Source organism: Chiloscyllium punctatum, chromosome 4 (genome assembly GCF_047496795.1).
Source record: "Chiloscyllium punctatum isolate Juve2018m chromosome 4, sChiPun1.3, whole genome shotgun sequence".
NCBI classification, from domain to species: Eukaryota; Metazoa; Chordata; class Chondrichthyes; order Orectolobiformes; family Hemiscylliidae; genus Chiloscyllium; species Chiloscyllium punctatum.
Genome location: NC_092742.1, coordinates 86,160,903 through 86,184,171, shown reverse-complemented (window position 1 = coordinate 86,184,171; position 23,269 = coordinate 86,160,903). Strand labels below are relative to the sequence as shown.

The window sequence follows — 23,269 nt, the reverse complement described above, 5'->3', positions numbered from 1 at the left end:
AGAAAGTTACATAGATGGGTAGTGACAAGGCCATTGAGGTTAAACCAAGGGCAACTTTTTAAAAATTTCAAGTATCGGCAAACCAGGAACCAATGAAGGTCAATGAGCTCTGGGATCATGGGTGATGATACATCAGTACAAATTAAGATATAAAAAGCAGAGTTTTGGATGAGCTTATGTTTGCAAAAGAATGAAGATGGGAAAAAACCCAGAAAAGCATTGGAATGATCAAGTCAAAAGAGAACAAAAACAGGAATAGGGACTTTAACAGGAAAGGAAAGGTGGACTCAGATGACATGAGGGAAGTGGAAGTTGGCTATTTTTGTTGAGGAGAGGATTTGTGGTTGTGAAGTTCATCTCAGCATCAGACATGAAGTCAACATTGTGAGCAGTCTGTTTTAGTAAGCTTACAGATAAATTTGATATCTCTGATGAGAATACAACCGAAGTTCCTGAATTTATCTGCCCACTTTCAAGACAGCAATACCTCATCAATTTCCTGAAGTTCCTCTGATAGAAAAAGGCTCCCTGAATTCTAAACTAAACAGAAAACAAACAAACATCTTTTATTCCCCATTAGCGATTGGATTTCAAATTTTTGAAACATTGTTTCATTAGACACAGGTGTCACTGGCAAGGCTAACATTTATTGTCCATCCTTATTATTCTTGAACTAGGTAGCTTGCTATTCCATCTTAGAGGGCAATTAAGAGTCATCCACATTGCTGTGGGTCTAGAGTAATGTCAGCCAGACTGGACAAGAATGACAGAATTACTTCCTTTAAAAGGAGAACAGTGAACAAGATGAGATCTTACAACAACCAATGATAGTAGACATGGTCACCATTAGTGACATAATCTTTATGTTCCAGATTTATTAACTAATTCAATTTTATCAGAACCATGTTGGAACCTCCAGAACATCAGCCTAGAAATGTGGGTTATTAGTCAAGTAACATTATCAACAGGGCACCATCTCAGTTGTACAAGCACACCAAAGAAATTCAGTATTTGCTTACTGCAGTAAAAATAAAATACTACAGATGCTGAATATCAAGTGCATGAAAAACTTAGCAGACCTAGCAGTATCTGTGGAGACATAAATAAAATTACTTTATTTTCAGTCCAATATTGTTTTTTCTTTCATGGAACAGCCAAAGCTTCCCAATGCCTAGTTACATCTAATAAATAATTTTAAATATCATTGAATTTTGAATTTCTCAATTAACAATCAAATTACTGTGGCATAGAATAAATGGACAGCTGACATGATGAGATGTAGGAGTATTTTCTGGCAAATAAACGTGAACAATTGAATGAAAAAGAGCAACACTGGCAATTATTATCTCTTATTAATAGATTTTCATGGCAGCTACACAAGTGGTTACAAACAAAAATGTCTAGCTTGAAGGGAAAACACTGGAAATGTCACAATGTGGGTTATATATGTGGTAAGTGAGCTAAATCGTGTGGTTGTAGCTGGGAGACACACAGGAACATTGAGTAAAAGTGGAGAGAAAGAACTAGTTCAGGAAAAAGCCAATACTTTATAGAAGTTGAAGAATAAAGCAGCAACAGAGCAGATATAATGAACATAAGGTGTATAGACTATTCATAAGCAGAATAGATTACTGGGACTTCTTTGAATCGAAACACAATACCATTATTTAAACGAAGTACCATGACCTACTGCAGTTTTGGACAGTAGTTTACACTCATTGACTCAGTTCCATTTGGAGCTTTATATCACTAAACTTCTTAATGCAGCCATTCACAAAAAAAATTAAAAGAAGAAAAACATGATATTCACTTCCAAAATGAATTTAAACACTCAATTCAGTTGGTAACTACGATCCAAAATTATTACTTCGTGAAAATAAGCTCAGTAATTTCGTAATGCTTTTTTTTTAAAAAATCAAAAAATTCTATTCTCTATATTTGCAAGTAAAGGCTGTGATTTTAAGTCTTTACCATGGAAGTGGAAAGAAACATATCAGGTTATGCTTTATTGAATCAATTGATATAAATTTTCTGGCAAAATTACCAAAGGCATTTGAAACCGCCTTAAAACATTCACCTGTCTTTAGCCTATGGTGCTGACAACCTGTTGAACATTTCCAACCAATTAATTTTTTTGAAACAAATATTTAGGATTTGTCATCTTCTCCTGTCTACTCTTTGATTAAGTACGTTATGTTCATAGTTTCTTGATTGCAGTGATCAGCTAATTGACTTACTGTGATTTCCAGTTCCAGTTTGGTTCATTCCCTTTCTGTGCATTTGCCAAAATAGTTATTTATAATCAAAATATTAGTTTTTTAAAACTTGGTGCTGTATATTTTTAGTATTTTCTGTCTTTAAAGTGTTAGATAAATGTTCATATTGTCTAAGTGATGTGCAAAGCATGGAATGAGGCATGCAAAAAAAAAAGTTCTTATTCTCAGTTTTAGTATGAACTTTTTGGGAAATTCCTTGTGCTTTAACTTTGTATTCATTCATCAAATTTCACAGAATCCCTGCAGTGTGGAAACAGACCATTAGGCCCAACAAGTCCACAGCAACTCTCCGAAGAGTTTGCAGGCATTTATCGTGTTAGGTGATATATTGGCTGTGATATTAAGGAATGATGTTGTGAACTGTAAGAAAATTTCAATGGACTAAGTAGGTGGGTCAATGAATGGCAAATGCTGTTCATTTTAACCAAGTGTGAAGTCATAAATTTGAGAAGAGCAAACAAACTAAAGATGTGAAGGTCATTTGTCTTCCATTACTGCTGCAAATTTGCATAACTTTATGATAAAAGTTCCAGGAACATCTCTATTACATTTGTCACTGCAGTTGAACCAAAATAATTCTAAAACCAGCTATGCTAAAACATATCAGGATGATTTGAGCAAGTCTGGAATAGAACTAAGAGACCTGTATTTAAATTTGAAGAATGTATGTCAGTATAATCACAAAGTAATTAGTGATTATAAAGCATAGAGCAAATAAAGCACATAAAGCATATAGCAAATAATTTGGAATGATATGATACTTCTTAATTAATAAGTGATTTACACTTATCTAAAGTCTGATTCAGCATAAATTCAACACCATACAAACCGGCTGTGGTTTTCTCCATGCTGCTATCTTCACTTCTTTGCCAGATAGGTGTGGATTTACCACTCCCGCCACCGTCATTAAAGCTCAGACGATCAACTGACCCAGGGGACCGCCGATTAATACCAAATCTGGCAATTGAAATTAAGAAACGTAAATATTACTTCTAGGGAAAAAAACCCAAATCTCACAGCCAGGTAATTAGTGTAATAAGTAAACAGCTTCCAAAGTAATGGAGCAGACGATTTTGTGGGCTTGTCAAAAAAAAATCAAATTTCAGTCGTGTTATTTTTGACAAGCATATAAAATGGCCCAAGTTTCTTATTTTTTTGCTTAAGATTAATTTGCTTAAGCAATAGAAACAACAAACAAGTTCTTTATTCTACTGAACAAACCAAAGCTGGTAGGAGCATTGCAGTCTGTCTAGTAATCACATCCCAAATCACCATGTCTATTTCACATTTAGAACAATGTCAGGATAGGGTAACCATGTTACTTGTAATTTCAATGATTTTGGAACGTTTCATTCAAACAATGCTTTTTACAAAACTTTGTAAACAACAGAAACAACAGAACTTTTCAGTATTAACAACATTTGTTATGCAAGCTCATGTGACTATGACTGAGGCCTGCATTGACAACACCTCACTGCAAACATCTCAATATGAACCATGAGTCTGTGGTTATATTAAGTGGGGAGAAACATTAATCAGATGTTCAGTTGGCCTCAGTGCTCTTAGGGTGGTGGAGAAACCTAACCAGCATACTACACCAAATCTAGTGACATGCTGGAAGTAGGTTTAACCTTACTTATCATGCACCCTTTGCAGACATGTATTCTGTGACACTTATTGTATCAGTTAATCACTGCCAAGTCTCATGCATGCATTACAATGTGTGAACAAGGAATAAAATGGAACTGAATTTCCCTTGTGCCAGGATTAAGTACATCTCTGGATAACAAAAATGATTCAGTTTAAATGAAAGTTGTCTAATAATCCTAGAAGGATCAGTGCATTAGTAAATTCTCTAGCATTTGGTCCATATTCAAGTATTGTTGATATCCTTTATGAAATGAGTTTGTTAATTTCCACTAAAACCCAACATATTCATCAAATTTAATAAAACAAGCTAGTATCATCAACATAAACATATACATTTGAAAATCATAGAACCCCTACAGTGTGGAAATAGGCCATTAGACACAACACGTCCACACCAACCCTCTGAACAGCAACCCACCCAGACCCATTCCCCTACCCTATTACTCTACATTTACCCCTGACTAATGCACCTAACCTACACATGCCTGATTCATATGCTTCTAAGTTGGTTTTATCCCTAACGTTCACTGGACAAAACACAACGTTTTGTAAAAAGCATTGTGTGAATGAAATATTCCAAAACCATTGAAGTTACAAGCAACATGGTCACCCTATCCTGACATTATTCTAAATGTGAAACAGACATGGTGATTTGGGATGTGATTACTAGACAGACTGCAATGCTCCTACCAGTTTTGGTTTGTTCAGTAAGAATAAAGAACCTGTTTGCTGCACCAGAATAACTTTCTGCTCGTAAAACATAGAACATGGAAGCTTTTTTTTTGGCTTCTTTTCTTCTAAATTGCTTGTACCTTTTTAGATTTGAATGATTTTACATTGATGATCTTTCAACAATATACTTTTCTGGAATTTGATCTTGCCTAAGCATAGCATTTTAAAAACAATTGATCACCATAACAAAATGATCTCTCGATATGGAATCCGGGAATTAAACAATGCCTATTTTACTGAAAAGTTTAAAATGACAGCCTATCAAAGAATCCCATATGTATGCACTAGCATACTCTGGAGGCTTAAAATTAGTTCACGATATTTCTTTACATCTTGAGATTGAAGAGGAATCCAGATCTATGAAGTGTAGAGACCACATGGATAGGAAAGCATTAGAACGATATGGGCTATGTGCAGGAAATGGGGTTAGTGTGGATGGACGTTTTGATCAGCATGGACCACTTTAGGCCAAAGGGCCTGTCTCTGTGCTGGAGGATTCTATGACTCTATGACACATGTTTTCTTTTTGGAACTATACATTGGAAAGTTTTTTTTGGGACTATACATTGGAATAAAAGTTTTTTTGGGACTATGTATTGGAATGAAAGTTTGACTGATACGGCTGAAAAAAAACAGGAGAGTTTTGCAACTTGAAAATCAAGTGTTTGCATATTGCTGAGCTGTGCAACACTGTTCAGTTTGGAGCAGTATTTGAGTCTGAGCAGCACACAGAAACTTGTGTGTTAAGGAAATTCTGCTACACCAGCCTTCAAGGTTGGTTGAGATATAGAATGTTAAGTAGTCACAGGTAGCAGAACAAAGGAAAGGAATTTCCAGAACCTACAAACTGAAAGCATCCATCTCTCTCTCTCATTTGCCTGGAAGCAGCAGTGCGCGAAGCATGACCCAGAGCAACTCGAGGGGAAATGAGTCCTGGAGAAGTGTGTAAGGAACAGACTCTGGAGCAGTTAGAGGGGAAATGAGACCTGGAGATCTGCGAGAAGTTCAGAGTCCCGGAGCAGCGCAACTTACCTTGGTGCAGCTGAGTGCCAGTGTGGAGTGGACTGGAGGCTTGGAGTGGAGCGGGACAGTTGTTGAACTGGTGCCTGGTGCGGGTAGACTAGTGTAATGTCAACCTGAAATTCTTTACCAGACTGCAAAGTCAATCCTTTAACTATGTTATAACTACCTTATTTAACTTATTCTTTTAGACACTAAATATTGCTACTATTTTTCCTTTTAATCCTCTTTTGTATCAGATTATTTGTATCTAGGTACTTGTACCTAAGATGGTGCCATTAGATGCAGCCATTGTAAAAGCTTTTCGCTGTACTCTTGTACTTCTGTAGTGGAGTACACGTGACAATGAAGGATATCCTATTCTATCCTATTCTATTCCAACTTCCCAATGTAATAAAAAAACCATAAAAAAACAAGAAAATTTAAAAGAAAGAATTCCAGGAAAAGGCCAAAATCCACCCATTCATCCATCACAAACAATCACCACCTTAAAATTCAATTAAAAATTAAAATACTGAGAGAAAATAAATTTCCAAATTGTGCTCTGCACGTTTGATCTTCAAGTTGTTTACCCAGTCTACCTTATTTTATGACCCATAGTATGTGTTAAATGGCTTGTCTTTTTCTTAATTGTGATTCTATGTGTATTTGGGTTTTGAGGGGGGTAGAGTTTATATTGCACCAGATTAGAAATAACTTTAACAAGAGCAATTAAAATGAAAGTAAGTGTATTACAATAAATAGGTTTTGTTTCTGTTACTGACAAAACCTGGGATGAGTTGCTTTTGTCCTGAGCAGTCAGGCAGGCAAATTGATCATTTTGGTGGTTATATTGGGATTTTATGGCAGTTTTTGGAACAGTGCAGTGTCATTATCAGCGCAATCCTTCCAGGTAAGTCATGACAACAAGGTTGTCAAGATGCGCACCATTTTTGACATTATTTGACTGACAAGCACATTACTTTTGCTGCTGTTTTTTAAATAAATGTTTGACTTGATCATGGTTATCAAAATGGAGACTGTTAAGATTCTTTTTTTTTTGCCCTGAATTTTGAACAGTTGCTGTGAGGCATGCATCAGTCTTTGCAGAGGGTCTCTCAGAGAGAGAAGCTTAAAACTACTTCAGATTTTTGGTAGAGTGAAGAGGACAAAAGTCATGAGAAATTATATTTAGAAATATTTCTTGCTTTTTAATCAAAGGCTATTTTTCATTCCAGATATTGTATAAAAGTTCAAATTCACCTCACATTTAAAATATATACGAAGCAAATTATTGTGTAATGGTATAATTATGCAGAAAATTCAACATATTTTGAAAAGGAAATCATGCTGTGTACATTAGAACATTTAGGTGAAAAGATCTGAACTGATCCCTTTTCGTTAATTGAATAGGCTACTAGGTTTGAAATAGCATATTTCCATTGATAAAATACAAGAATTGCTTGGAAGGTCAATGTAGTTATTTATGCAAAGAATCTCAATACAACATGTTATTCATTCAACCAGATTTTTCCCACAGCTTTGTGGCAATGCAGCTCATTGATAAATTCTGCAATGATTACTAATGTTTAGACACCATTTGTCATATATCTCAATGAATAAATTTGTCTGGTAATAGAAATAGGAAAGAGACATTTCTGTCTTAGAAACAAATATCAGTTATCAGAGCAGCAATGTTACTTTGACCAATGTGCATGTGTCCAAAAAGATGCTGAGGAAAGAGTGTGTTCAATCAACAGTTTGTTTCAATTAAACATGCTCGGGAGAACTAAGGATTATAATTTAAAGTTATCCAAGGTCAGAACTGGGTTAGATATCAGATATTAGTTTTCAACATAAAACAGTGGGCCCATTGAACAGTCTGCTGATTGGTGTGGCAGATGCTGACTTGCTAAATTCCTTCAAGCGAGATTTGCACCTATTTCTGGCTGCGATGGTGACCATCTGATCTAAAAAGAGGGGTGTCGGATGACATGAAACAGTTCCCAAGTGATCTTTACTAGATTTAAACATTCATGTCGGCTCAGAAACATGTTTCCACACTTTCTCACAGCTAGTCCCACCTCCGTCACCAGACTAGATTAGAGTGTTTTGGCTTCTCCCAGGAGGTTGCATAACTTTCAGAGTAGGGATGTGTGTACGTTTTGATGCACTAGTCATTGTAGTTCTTTGGGACAGGCTTGATAGACTGGAGGATTGTTTTTTTATCCATGATTTGGTCACATGAATCTTAAGGAGGACAGAGACTGAACCTGACCAATGCTATGAGTTCCCTCATTCCATCTCTGGATCTGTGTGCAAATTAAACTGACTAATCAAGTCTAAGGTTTCTATTCCATACATAGACTCAAATGAAGTGACTCTGGGCAGTCTGGGCCAAATGGCTTCAATTAGATATGGCAAGAGCCCAAGGCAAAAAACACAATACAAAATCAAGGGTAGAGACATGGCCATAAACAATCACTGATTTACAGTTTTTGTAGAAAAGTAAAAATTAATTCCGAAACATCTGGTGCTCTGTGGAAACCATTCCTCAAATGAAATTTGGTATTCACACAATCTCTAATTTCAGCTTGGACAATTAATCATAGAGTTGAAGAGATAATCAAACAGACCAAGACGGAAAATAAAAGATACTTTCCAATTGATCCACATTAAACTGAAATTTGGCCTATCTTCCCATTGTAAATCAGAACCCATGGTGGTAAGGATGACTAGAGACTATTTATATTGTGTAACAGGTAGGGCAAAATAAAGTCAATGGGCAAAATCTTCTCTGTCCATGAAAGACGTAGACAATAGTGAGTTAGCTGGAAAAACGTACAAAACAAATCAGAAAAAAATGTGATGCTTAACATCAAGGGGAAAAAAATGTCTGATTTTCCACCCAGATTTTTAATAGGTGAGAATAATGTGAGTAGCCTAGTTACATGTATTAACATCTCATCACCACCTAATCTTGCCTCATAGCAAGTTGCTATTTTACAAAGAGTGGGGAGAAACTAGACAGTGACAAACTAGGCAGACATGAACACCCAAGCAGCTGCATACTGCAGTTCACTGAATGCATCTCCAGTAATCCATCTTGGTCAGTATTCTCCAACATCTTAGGGCACTCCGCACATCCATAGAAGTGTGCATCAGACACCCATCAGCCTCATTACACTATCATAGGATATCTTGTTCACTTATAATATAATTCAAAACTGCACTTTAAGTCACTGACACCTTTCATTGCAATGTTATCAAGTCACCCAGCTGACAGGGACAGGCACCCATCAAGCTGGATGAAGCTCAGGTTCTTAGCTTGCTCTCTTCATGCTCACTCACTTTATACCTTGCATTTTTGGACAATTAATTCCATATTACTCAGAACATATACTTAGAATCCCTAAAGTTTAGAAACAGGCCCTTTGGCCCAACAGTCCACACCAACATTCCAAACAGTAACCCACCCAGATCCATTCCCTTATTTCTCTACATTCCCCCTGACTAATGCACCTAGCACTATGGGCAATTTCGCATGGACAGTCCACCTAACGTGCACATCTTTGGATTGTGGGAGGAAACTGGACCACCTGGAGGAAACCCATGCACACACGGGGTGAACAGTCGCCAGAGGCTGGAATTGAACCCAGTCCCTGGTGCTGTGAGGCTGCAGTGCTAACCACTGAGCCATTGTGCCACCCCACAGTAGCCTCACAGTACTTTGGCTTGTCTAGTCTTTAAGTTCAGACACAGATCAGTCAAGAGGAAGAACGTTTTGTGTACAGCACCATGCTACGTCAATACCACCTCTGCAATATGTGCCAGCAGCTTATGTGACAAATATTCTGAATGTACTTCAACTAAATGGCCATGATTCAAGTCTAAGGGAAGCAGTTCTCAATCAAACAAAAGAGGATTCTCATTCAAGAATTTGTCCAATCTCAGTCCAGAACATGGACACAGTCAGTTGGTCACTTGGGGTGTTCAGCATTCAAGGAGTGTGGTGATGTGTAGATATCAATAAGTCTGTGGAGTTCCACAAATACCTGTCGGGAGATTGGTCAGTCATTATTTGGGACTGTCCTTCCAAGTCAGTTGGAGGAAGGGACACTATCATTCCTGAGGGCCTGTTCACTGAAAGTAAGGAGTTACTGCCATGGGGCACAACATAGGGAATCTACTATGGGAATTAGAGGTGCAGGCAGGGATCAGTGCACATAAGGATGGGAGACGATAAAGCATGAGAAAATACAGATCACTGTTTTGGTTGGAGGAAATGGAAATCATTGACAGGCACCACTTCTCTGGCTTTGGTGGAAAGGGCAGAATCACAATGGCTGATATATCTAACTTGTAGGCCTCAGGCTCAGGAAGAAAAGGTGGGAATGTGCGGAAGATCAAACCAGCTGGGGTCATAGATTCATAGAGTCATAGAGATGTACAACATGGAAACAGACCCCTCATTCCAACTCTTCCACGCCGACCAGATATCCCAACCCAATCTATTCCCACCAGCCAGCACCCGGCCCATATCCCTCCAAAATCTTCCTATTCATATACCTATCCAAATGCCTCTTAAATATTGCAATTGTACCAGCCTCCACCACTTCCTCTGGCAGCCTAATCCATACATGTACCATCCTGTGTGTGAAAAAGTTGCCCCTTATGTCTCTTATATCTTTCTCCTCTCACCCTAAACCTATGCCCTCTAGTTCTGGACACCCTGACCCCAGGTATAAAAGGAACACGAAGGTTTGGAGTCACTCCGATTGACAAGCTCAGCCTATAACTCCCACTGTGAACTGCTCCTTCCATTCTCTTTGAAATCACAAGTGTGCAATTGAAATGAAAAATAACTGGGATGACATAACGCAAGTATTTTGTCTGTCCTAGTAATTGGAGTGCGCTTACGAATGATATGAAGCCCTTCAAAAAGCAATTATATTAGTCATTCATTTTCACCGCACAAGCTTATGTCATCTGCACTATCTCAATGCAGACAGTGTCCAACTGTGAGGAATCCAAATTCTGGTCATAAACAAATCTTGACCATATCGTTGGCCATTACTAATTGATCACAGTCATCTGTGTGAAGCAGCGGTAATCACAGGCCACCTTAGAAGTGTTACTTATAGGCTAAATTCATAAAGCCAATCTATGGTCTCACAGGCTGTGCAAAATTGTAAAAATTATTTCCTCTCACCTTGAACTGTAACTTTTGACAATATCATCTTGTATACAATGCAGATTTTTTTTTTTCCCCAGGCAGAGGCGAGATGGTGAAAATGGGGGACAAGATACCAGTAAACCTACCAGACATGCAATCTCCTTCTGTACTTGCATGATAAATATCAGAAAAAAGTTGCCCATTTCCCTTCTTGTTGGAGTCCTCCATGTCCCACTGCACTGAGGACACCAGTAAACTATCATTTCTATGTGCTGTGACTGCTAACTGCTTACTAGAGACTGGTTTTGTTTCTTATATTCCCTGTATAGTTTACTGTAACTGTGACAATGGATCTAGCCACGACACGTATTAACATTATTGTGACTGCTACACAACGAACATGCAGAGAGATGGGGTAGAAACATATGTGTCAGAAAATCCAGGACCAGCAGCTTCCTAAGAGCCTCAACATGAAGTTGTAGCTGAAATCCCGAGGGTGTGGACAAGACATAGGAAGCCCAGAGATATTGTCCTCAATATAATTTTCTCCAGGTGAGCAAGGTGCAGTGCTACCACAAACACCACAACAGGCATGCATCATCGACTGGATTAGGGGTGGGTGACCATCTTGTAATGGTGGCCAGCAAGGTGACAGCTGAACTAAATTGTTATCAAATTCGTTGTATCCAAAAGATCCACTGGGATTCTATGTAGGATCCCTCAAACCTTCACCCAAAAATGTATTAAAGCTGTTACCAATGCAAATTGAGCACGGTCACATTTTCCCCTGACGAGGTCAGAGCTGCAGCCAGGGCAAAAGGAATTTCCCACATGTGACTTCCCTGTACACAAAGCTGTACACAAATGCATTGAGGGGGCCATATCATAACATGGTGATTTATTCATTTGAAAACAGGTTCTGTTCAGTCAATGTACCAGTCATCTGTGATCATCAGGACAATATCTGTGAGGTCAGTGCCAGGTATCCTGGAAGTTGTCATTATGCTTACATCCCAGATAACGTACAGGTTCCTGATTCATTCAAAAGGCTACATGCCTTAAAAAGTGTTTTGCTGGGGGTTACTCTCTAATCATTTGACTTCATTACAGAACTCAACTGAGACAGTCCGTAGATACAATGCAGCCCATTCTTTCACCAGGGCCATTATGAAGTAGATGATAGGTCTCCTGAAGATGAGAGTTTGATGCTTGGATTAGTTTGGAAGCAGCTTTGTGGTACACTCCATATAAATGTGTCGCATGAACCTTGCACAGGGAGGAAATGTTTCTCTCAGAGGGTAGTCAATGAGTTCTTTAATGACTTAGCCTCAACAGCCCTCTGCACTAAGTATATTCAAGGCTGAGACAGACAGATTTTTATTCAGGAAGGAAATCAAGGATTATGGGGAAAGGCAGGAAAGTGGAGTTGGAAATTATCAGCACAGCCATGACCTTTTTGAATGGTAGAGCAGACTTGATGAGCTGAAGAGCCTACTTTTGCTCTCATGTCAAGTGCTCTGATAAGGCAAGCAGATCATCGCCTTCATCATGATAGAGTTGTGTAGCACTGGGTACAGAAAGCCAGACAGGACTTAATTGACAGCTGCTTTCAACATATCAGAATGGGGTGAAGTCATCATTTATTAAATAAGTTTGTTATTGATGAAAAGCCAAGCAGCCTCTGTTTAGTCCCAGAAGCAATCTAACTATTTTGTTTGCTTCTTTGCTTTTATTAAACAACAGGGAACATTAATATTAACAACTGTTTGAAGGTTTTACGACATGTGATGCTTCCATATTCAACAATGACAAGATAATATTAATGCAAAGAGTAGCACTAACATAGTATAGTGCTAAAGACAGGTAGCACCCATAGTTTAATTCTAGTCATTGCAGTTACAGTTGATCAGACAGCTGATGACAAAGCAGCAACACATTTATAAATGCAATCTTGTATTTCCAATGAAGTGCCTCATGTGTGTCCTCATATTTTTCATTTCCTCCCCACTATGTGTCCTGTGAAGTGCTATTCCTGGCTGCTAATGCACAGTAAGGCCTTTTAATGACTCTGGTGGTGGGAATCCAGGAAGATGCTGGCAGCCGAGAGCATTATCACAACTAGTGAGCATGAGATACAATGCAGTTAGTGAAAAATTGCTCAAGATAACTTGCTGGAGCTCACAGAGAGAAATTCTCCGTGAAACTCACTGGAATTAACAAAACCAATTTTTAATAACATTCAACCCAAATCTTATTATGAAATTTAGCTAAGCCTCTGTTCTATTGGAAGCATCTTAAACCTGACTTGGAATAGCTTGGTACTCATACATGGCAGACATGCACCCCAACTTAGTAGGATCAATAATTTAATGAAACATTAACACAATTATGACAAATTTCAGAACAGTTTTGTTAGTAGTCAATTCTTCACATTCGCTTTATTTAACTTAAAAATAGTAGTTATGGTTATGTTTAATTTTACGAACTGTGATTACATGCCATAAGTGCACAAGCATTCCTTGATGAGACTTTTTCCCCATTTGTAAGGAAGAAAAAAATCATTATGAAAGTATAATCAACAGTCATCATGAGTTATTTACTTTTTACTATTAAACAACTAGCTTTTATTAACTTTCACCTTTTTCAGTGACTCTTTTCAAATGAGTGAGAGAGAAAATAGAGCTTGAGAGAGTGGAGGTGAGAGAATACTTTAGATTAATAAACTGCACGTTACACTACATTGAAGGGTGAGAGAAGTAAACTGAACAATTATATATCAGTTTGCCTAATATCTATTGCAAGGAAAGTCTAGAACTATAATTAATGTTATAGTGACTGAGCACCTAGAATATTTTCAGATAATCAGAGAATGTTTGCATGAATTTGTAATGGGTAGATCATATACCTGATGAAACTTAAAGAATATTTTGAAAAGTTGACTAAACTAGTGAACAGGTCAATGCCCAAGGATGATATTTATATCAACTGCATTCTGGAACTCCACAAAGTCCCTGAAAAAGACTCAAGGAACTGAAAGCAAATTTTTTGACCTGGTTAGGGAATCGAATGAGCAGCAGCACTCAGTAGCAAATATGGGCAGGTTCTCTATTTGGCAGGACATGACTCGTGATGTCCAACAGATATCTGTGTTAGTGTCTTCAACTGATCATTAAATTTATTAATCACTCAGACAATGGAATACAAAGCCTACACATCTAAATTTGGTGACAACACAAAGATTGATGGCTCATATGCAGTGTACTTAAAATTTCAAATTGATATTAATAGATTAACTTCAAGGGCTAAAGGAGGAAATAGATTAAAAGCAAAGTACTGCGCATACTGGAAATTGGGAATAAAAACAAAGTGCTGGAGAAACTGAGCAGGTTTGGTAGTATCTGCAATGAGAAAAACAGCATTAACATTTCAAGTTCAATATGATTCTTTTTTGAAGATGTTGCCAGACTTGCTTAGTTTCTCCACCATGACAGAAAATGCTCGATAAACTTAGTAGTTCAGCAGTATCTGCTGAGATAGAAAAACAACAGAGTTCATGCTTTTATTTGAGTTTCTTCAGTGCTTTGTTGTTACTTCATGACAGGCAAACCTGAAGTCTTTCACTTCCTGACCAAAAAAGATCATTTCTAAATGGTGAAATGCTACAATTGGTATAGGATCTGAGCAAGGATAGAGAGCAAGGAAAAGGGAAAGGGTGATAGTACAGAAGAGTGATAGTAAGAATAAGACAGAAAAAAAAACAATAATAGCAATGAGAGAGATAGGCTTGTTCAAAGACTCCCTGTACTTGTCCAAACAGAAAGCAACTTAATCTGGAGTTTTGTGCTTCAATAACTTAATTGGCATCACGTATGATCAGTGAGTAAGTATGTGGACTAAAAGTACGTACAAGCACCAAGATGTTTGGAAATCTTAATGCAACATTATTTTCGCCATTTAATTACACAGCCTGTGAAGGCCATGCCTTTGAAGCTTTCAGAGTGCAAAATTGTTTCTGATATCTGGTTTAAGAGGCATGCGGTTTCTTTCTGCCTGGTTTCATTCTAATTTCAGTGCCTACAATTAACAGGAAATGAGTACCTGTTAACAGATGTCTGAGATATCAGCCTCTTGTTCAGCTTGCTCAGCAGGGCACCGACAGTTCAATTTGTACAAGTTGAACACAGCTCTTTAATGTGCCTTGAAGACAAGCTGTTCATCAAATGCTTCAAACTATACCAAACAATTGGTTGGAACTTACCCATCAGGGATGGACTTCTGCCTTCGATGCGTGCCACCACCAGATCCCACATCACTGGAGGAAGACAGATTACTGGGTGAATTGCGATTGTGCTGATTTCTGCCAACAGATGACACTGAGACATAAGAACTGTCCACTGCAGATAACGACCTGTGGGAGTCCAGAAATATCATTGCTGTTTCTTCACTGTGTGTAAACGGTAGTGAAATTTTCACCCATCTGAACTTAATATGAAATTTTTACAAACTTGCATTTCCAGAAGAAAAATGTTTTGAAAAAATTAGGATGTATGCATGTGAAAACTAATCATCGCAACATGTAGTTACGTTGGGCACTTAGTTCTGTTCATTGTATCATGAACTTCAGTAATAACTTGGTAATGAAAAGGAGCCATCTTGTATAATTCAAAAGTAGATAGTGTGTTTACAACTGACTTAGTCCTGAGTGATCTTCACAGATTTACTCTCCCTTAATTCTCTTTCCTGGAAGGGCAACTCTTACTTCAGTCCAATTTTGTCGGCCCCAGCCAGTCACCAAGAAACGTGTTTGAGTAAACATTCTTCATGCATGTTCATAACTCTTGAAACTGCAATCAGGCACAAGCAGCCTCGGAACATTTCTGTCCTACCAAGGGGTTCTGCTTTTAGCAGTTACTAAAATTGAAGCAGATCTGATTTAGAGTTCTGGTAAAAGGTCTCCATGCTGAACTGAGTTTCTCTCGCCACGGATGCTACCCACTTACTGGGTAATTTCAGCACTTTGTTTTTATATTTCCTGGTCTTATGCCTCAGTTTCAAGGTGAATAGATCTGCTTGGCTAAACTTTGATATCATTTTAATTTAAAATAATCATTTCTCTCCAGGACTATATTATTTTAGTTTGCTGAGTAGTGTAGCTTGGGAAGATTACAAGTGATTTCTGGTGTAACTCAAATTCTTGGAGGTAAACTTGCACAACAACAAAACCAAAATAGAAACAGCTGGAAACGCACAGCGGTCAGCCAGCATCCCTGGAGGAAACAAGTTTGTGTGGTGAGCCATAACCCTGCTGTTAGTTGACATTTTAACCTGCCTGTTTACTCTCTAGAAATGACTATTGCTACTACTATTTCCTAGTTCAGTTTCATGTTTCTAAAAAATGCACTCCATTTTTGCTTTCTCATCTTGATGACATCAAATTCAAGATTATTATTGTTGTGCATGCATAATTTAAATTTTAAATTTAAGCCTCTTTGTTCTGAACTTTCCAAGCAGAGGATATCTTCTATCTATAAACACTAAGACATCTCTCTCCACAGATGCTGCTAGACCAGTTGAGCTTCTCCAACATTTTCTGTTTTTTTTTTGTATTTACAATATCATCAGTATTTTGCTCTGATGTAAGACACCCCAGTTAAGACATCTTTTATATTCAAGGGAATCTAAGAAGCTACCCTCATAACCAAACCATTAGGAGGTCCTGTACCATTTTTGTGAATCAACACTAACATTACCTTCATGGTCAGCCTATCCTTTGAGAGATGTAACCAGAATAGCAATAAGACCTCAATTAAAATTATTTGATTTTAAAAAAAAAAGATGGCATTTTCATATTTGAGTAGATTAATAATGATGATTTCTGGGTGGCATTCCATCTAAGTTATCTGTTGCAATGTAATGTGTGATTCACATACATTGATACTGTTTTACATTTTACAGTTTAGTTTTGAACTTGTGACATGTGCATTTTGGTCTATATGTATGAGGGAATTTAATCATTAACTCGTTAGTCTTTCGGGAGCCATTTCTTAAAACACATGTTAGAGAGCAGATGACTGTGCCCCTTATGGTGTGATTATATGAACTTGTTTGCATTAAGAGTGTTTTAGGATTGGACACAGCAAACACTGAAAGGCATTAACTTGCTTCTCGTTCAGAAAAATCAAGAATTGACTTTATTTTTCTTCGGAGAAAAAAAACCTATGGATTGAAAAGCTGACATATTTTATTTCAGTTGATGGAAGATCTGTCTGGAGTTAGACTAGTGTCTTCTAGAGAAAGGATCAGTTCAGAACAATTAGACGACAGGTTACCTCAATGCAAGGGTTTTCATTTGAGAATTCCAGACCAGAAGTCTTCGTAAGGGTTATTCAAAGCCAAGAAATCTTAAGTTTAGTTATGTGACTAATCAAGAAAGAGGCTATCAAGCTCTCAAAATTGAAATGGTTTAGTCGAACGTGAGAGAAGAGCATGCTCTGTTTTTCTTAAAACCATAAAGTGTTGATGTTGGACCAGACAAGAATTTGTTCTACCTTGTTTCAAAATCTTTCAAATTGTGTTATACACAAACAGCTTGGTTGATAATGATTTATAATAAACTTCTGTTTTGTTTAAACCAAATCTGCAGCACGCATATAAATATTTCAGTGAAAGGCCACAACATTAAACAAGAAAAATATAAGCTACCAAGCCAGATTTCAGTCTGGGATCTGTCTTGTTCAGTGGCAACATTAGCTGTGATCATAACATTGTTTACACAGCAATCTGAAGGTCCCTATACAGGTCACACACAAATCAGTCCCTTTAAATTAGTATATGCATACAGTTGTGGTAAAATCAGAATTTAAGGGAGTCAAACACTTAAATAAATTGACAAAAATAAAAATAAAAATGTTGGTGCCTATCAATATGCATTTATAGAATTCTAGTGACAATGAACTAAAAAGGCAGCTTTGCATTCAATAAATGTTGTAGTTTGGGGAAGAAAAATACAAACCGCTTTGTGTCCAATGGTCGTCCATCACTGGAAGCACTACGTGGTATAGCACAGCTCCGTTCTTGTGGTTGAGCCCTGCTACTGGATGTGGATATCATCTTGTTCACAGACTGACTTTGTACCTGGGACTGGGATTGAATAGTGCTGTGGGATGGTGGAACTCCCCGCTGCCATTTATTGCTATTCTTAAATGGCAATTTGAACTCATAGGGAATTCCTTCATTGTTCACTTTGTATTCCATTACAGGCATACGGTGCAACTCTGAACAGCTCCTAAAAACAAAAGAAAAAGAAACATTACCAGTGAAATACAACATCACTCATTGACAGATAATAACTGTGGTAGTAACTGTTCTGATCAGCTTAAATGTCAAAAACTGATGCCATCTCTAGACACAACTGATGGTTGGTTATTAATAATGGTTTATAAAAGATTAACAAGTGAAACGCTCCAACTATTTATTCAGCTGCTTCTGGTCCCTACCACTCAAACTAATCCTCCTATCTACTTACATTCTGTACCATGGTCTAGAACTTGCCAGTGTTCAATTTCTATAGTGTTTTTCACCTACACTCATACCCAGTTTGTGTTCCCTTAAGCCCATTCCAACAACTCCTGATTATTCTTCAAAAGGCAAATCTTAAACTATTTTATCTCCTACCTCATCTTCCTCTTCAAGACTTAAAAATGTTGTCAGAGGCCTGATTCATGACCATCTACCCAGCAAGTCCATTGGAATTCCAACAAACATGTTTCTGCTCCCTCCTATAGCACTGAAACAAAAACAGGGCAGTGATCTTAATTTGATCCACTGACCTTCCTCAATTTCTCCAAAGCCTTCAATAAAGCTCATTATCCAGACTTCTTCTAAGTTCTTCCTCTATGATTATTTTAGTAAGGCTGCAGTTACATTGTTTTACTCTTGCTAATGTTATATTCACCACTGCATCATTAACAACTGCATTCCATTCCCACCCATCATCCACTCCAAAGTCCACTGAGGATCCATCTTCAGCCCTACCACTTAATGACATTAAGCCAGTTTCTGAACATTTGATGATGCCCCTCAGCTATATCTTTGCATCAACTCTCTTATTCTCTCCATCCAAGTGCTGTCAGCTAGCTTGTCAAATTTCTAGCAGTTTTCTCTTGATAACCACAGCGAAGCATAAAGCCATAGTTTTCAGCCTCTACCAATAATTTCTTGGTCTCCAGGGTACTGTCTCAATCTGAATTAAACAATACAACTTCTGTGGCCTGTGTGAACTAGAGGCTCTCTTTTATTCTAAAAATTATTTGTGTACTATTTTGCATAGAACTTCTAAGCATTCTCTCCCAACTGTCTAATTGCTATTGGATATGGTTCATACAAGTTTCAAATTGTTTGTTATTTCTCAGCCATTGATTTTTTTTTTCTGAATACAAAGAGGTGCAGTAGACTTTTAACAAATCATGGGTATTACACACAGTGGGCATGAGTGCTCATTGAAAAGGACTAGAATGATCTCCCACCATTGAGTTTTGTTTGCTTGACAGTTTTCAGTCCAGTGCACTCTGGACTGGCACACGTCATTGACCTTTTTCAGCCCGTTTAGTTTATTTTTCATATCATAGTGGAAAATGAATTGTCAGATAGATACACTTACTGTAAACAATGCATAAACAGTTCAAGACATTATTGAAAGGACCAAGTAGTTCACACATTGCTATAAGGAACACAATTTGCATTTTGCTTCTGGTTACATTTAGTCTTCATCTTGAAATAGGAAGGGAATGCCGAAATCAATCTAGTGATGTTGCAAGTAGAAGAAATTCAATCAATTAAACATTGCCACCAGACACTGAAGTGGTTTTAGTTGCGAGAATTCATTCATAAAATAATATTTAACAGATACAATTAGTTATATCATCTATTGTTATTTACACCACATTTTAATTTGTTTGCATAAAACAGATGAATGAGGAAGAACAAGTTTTTCACCAAAATGAAATATGGGGATGGCAGTAGCATAGTGATATAGCAATCAGAGACCAAGCTGATATTCTTGGGCCATGAGCTTGACACCAATTGTGGCAGCTGGCAAAATCTGAATTCAATAAAAAAGTTCTGGAAACAAGTTTAGCCTAAAGATAACCAAGTCACAACTGTTAGAAAGCCTACCCAGTTCACAAATGTCCTTTCGAGAAGGTAATCTTCCCTTATCTGGTTTCATCTACATTTAACTCCAGGCCCACAGCAATATGGTCGACTCTAAACTTCCCTTTGAAATAGGTGAGCAGGCCCCAGTGATGCCCCACATTCCATTCATGAAAATAAAATCATTCAACAGTTTCACTGTAAATTGAAACACCAGGACAGTTTTGCAAATGTACATGGATGGAAAATTATGCCAGATCACCTCAACAGCAGTTAACATCTACATAGAGGGCCATTTGACAGATTCCCAGTGATTTATTGCTTAACTTCAGATCATATTTAGAATTTCAATGAGTGATCGCCTCAAGCTTTAATCAACTTCTGGTTGCCTAACCACCAGTGTGCCCATATGTAGAAGTCTGCAAATAGTTGAGCGTAATGTAAAGCTCTCAACTGTTGCACAATAATGATTCCTGGTGGAGATTTGGATTTGTTAAATTTTTCACGTTATTAATCAAGCATTGTTTAATTAAAGCAAATTACAACTTCTATAGAATAAACCAAAATTCTGAAGAAGGGTCACTGGAACTGAAACATCAGCTCTGCTTTCTCTCCACAGATGCTGCCAGAACTGCTGACTTTTTTCAACACTTTTGGAGTTTGTTTGATTTCCAGCATTCACAGTTCTTTGGGTTTTTTGGTTCAATAAATTTTGAATTCTTGGCAACAGAAAAAAAAACACTTTTTTTTTGAAAGTCCAAATTCATACTTATGATGGATGCAGGTACTATATTGGAACTGAAGTAGGTCTAAACTTATTTAAATAAAATTACAGAAGCAGCATTATTTTGCTACAGCACTCCAATAACTACATTCTTAGATACAGGAGAATATCCTGGAGAAACTAGCATCGAACTAATATGATATATTATTAATGATAAATGATTATATAGCAGTGAGCTCTCTCCTAAGAAATGTGCTTTCTTGCCCCTATTTGTAGCACTTCCCTCCACATTTTGCCTCTGGTGATGCAAATTATTTTCAAGATTAATGGATTGAAAAACAGAGTTTAGTGATGGGTGCATGCAAAAACTTGCACTTCTGGCTCCCAGGCAGTATTACAAATGTAATAAATATAATCAAAATAATCAAAATATTTTGGATGAACCAAATTAGCATTCACACTCAACAGTAATGCTGTTTTTAAACCAATTCTCAATTCCATGTTGTATTCTCGAGTCTGTTTGTAAATTCAAATGATTCAATCTCCTATCTGGATTTCAAAACTAATATTAATCTTACTATTATAGTGAGCCCAGTGCTTTGTAATGACCTCGACCTTTCAGTTGCTTAGAACTTCAAAAAAATCCTCTTGCTCTCATACTAACACTTTTGTCCTGCTGCTGCAATGTTCCAAAGAAGCTAAATCCAATCTCAAGGAACAAGACCTAATTTTCTGCTTAGCATCTTTACAACCTTGACAATTCAATAATGAATTCTACACCTCAAAAGCCTGACTTCATGTCATTTATCCTCCATTTTTCTTAAATTCCTTCTCCACCCCCTACCCCTTTACTTACATTCACACCTTAATTTATATCAATTTTATATCTTTCTATTTAACTCCAATTACAAATATCTGATTAATCCGATGCACGATCTACAGGCTCTGGTATGTGATGCAGGCAATGCTTGGATGGCCAGGCAGATGAATTATTGCGAGATTTATAAGGTTGTTCCGATGCAACAGGTTTGCCTCTGTGTATTCTTAATAAAGATGCACTGTGCTCAGTGTTTTCCTGAAAAAAACATTTGCTAGTTTTTTTTGGTCACAAGCCAGAAAGTCCTGAGAGTTGACAGAGAGGTTTGACCTCTTCAGGGATGTTTTATGGAGGTCCCTAAAGGATTTGCAGTGAGTTTCAATGATCAACTTCCATTGCTTTAGGAGAAGACAATTTCATGCTTTAATTACATTGAGAGAGAGAGAAAAAAACTCACCTGCATCTTAGAAGGGAGAATGCTTATTCTTCAATAGTATACCCTACTTCTGGTCTACTCCAAAATAAGAAAAAACATCCATTATCCACCATCCATCTCTCATTCTTTAAACCTTCTATTGGTACCGTATCATCCTGATTTTTAATTCATTCACAGGATACAGGCATCCCCAGCATTTATTTTCTATCCCTAATTGCCCTGGAGAAGCTGCAATCTTGAAATATTGTAAACCATGCTGTCTATGTAGACACTTAGCACTTCAGTGCTGATAGAGCTGCACTCATCCAGGAAATGGAGAGTCCTGAGTTTTGCTTTGTAGATAATGCAAAGACATTAGGGAACCAGGTAGTTAGTTACTGGCCCTCAACTCATTGGGAAAAAGAGAATTCCAAACTTTCACTACTCATTAAGAGAACAAATTCCTTTGTATCTTATTTTAAGTGAATGTTCCTTAGTTTAAGATTCTCCACAAGAAAACATCTTTCAATAACTAGTGTCAAGCCCCATTAAAATCTTGTGTGCTTTAACCCTGTACACCCCCAATAACCACCACCCCCCCAACTCTAATGAAGAGGTCTAACCTGTTTAGTCATTCTTAATAAGTCAACCCTTCAGCCTACGAATAAATCCAGTGAATCCCTTTTAAACTCCCTCAAATGCCAGTATAACCTTTCTTACATACTGAGACCAACACTGCATACAGTCTTCACCAACAGTCTTCACAGTTGTAACAAGACTGCCCTACTTTTAAAATCCCTAGCAATAAAGGCCAACAGTTGTCTTCTTACAACACCTGCACGCCAACCTTTATGTTTTATGCACAAGAACACCCAGATAGAACCCTGTGATGCATATTTTTAGAATCTCTCTCCATTTAAACAAGTCTGTTGCTTGATTCTTCACACGTTACTGCATTAAACTCTATCAGCCAAGTTTTTGCCCTCTCACTCAACCTATATACTGGGGACATACCTTACAACACGTCCTCATACCTATTTTTGAATCAGCATTAAATTTGGATACATTGCACTGTCCCCTCCTCCAAAGCATTAATACAAACAGTAAATAACTGTTCCTTGTGGCACTCCAGTAATTGCACCTTTCCAATCTGAAAATGACCCATTACTGGGTCTGTCTTCTTTGTATTAACTAATCCTGAATCTACACGAATATATTACTTCCAATACGATAAGCTCCCATTTTGTGTAATAATGTTCTACATGGCACGTTACGGAGCGTCTTCTGAAAATCCAAATACATTACATATACCAATTCTGCTTTATTAATT

General features: G+C 37.4%; 1 protein-coding gene across 9 annotated transcripts in view; it reads right to left on the bottom strand.

Annotated features, from left to right (window-relative positions):
• Window positions 1-23,269, bottom strand: part of sipa1l1 (signal-induced proliferation-associated 1 like 1) — a 374,611-nt gene that overhangs the window by 56,521 nt on the left and 294,821 nt on the right. For all 9 annotated transcript variants that reach the window (XM_072569220.1, XM_072569229.1, XM_072569226.1 and 6 more), the window contains 3 exons: window positions 17,846-18,118; window positions 15,092-15,241; window positions 3,106-3,233 (listed from right to left, as the gene is read on the bottom strand). In XM_072569220.1, coding sequence (XP_072425321.1) covers window positions 3,106-3,233; window positions 15,092-15,241; window positions 17,846-18,118 — 551 coding nt within the window. The remainder of the gene's footprint in view (window positions 1-3,105; window positions 3,234-15,091; window positions 15,242-17,845; window positions 18,119-23,269) is intronic.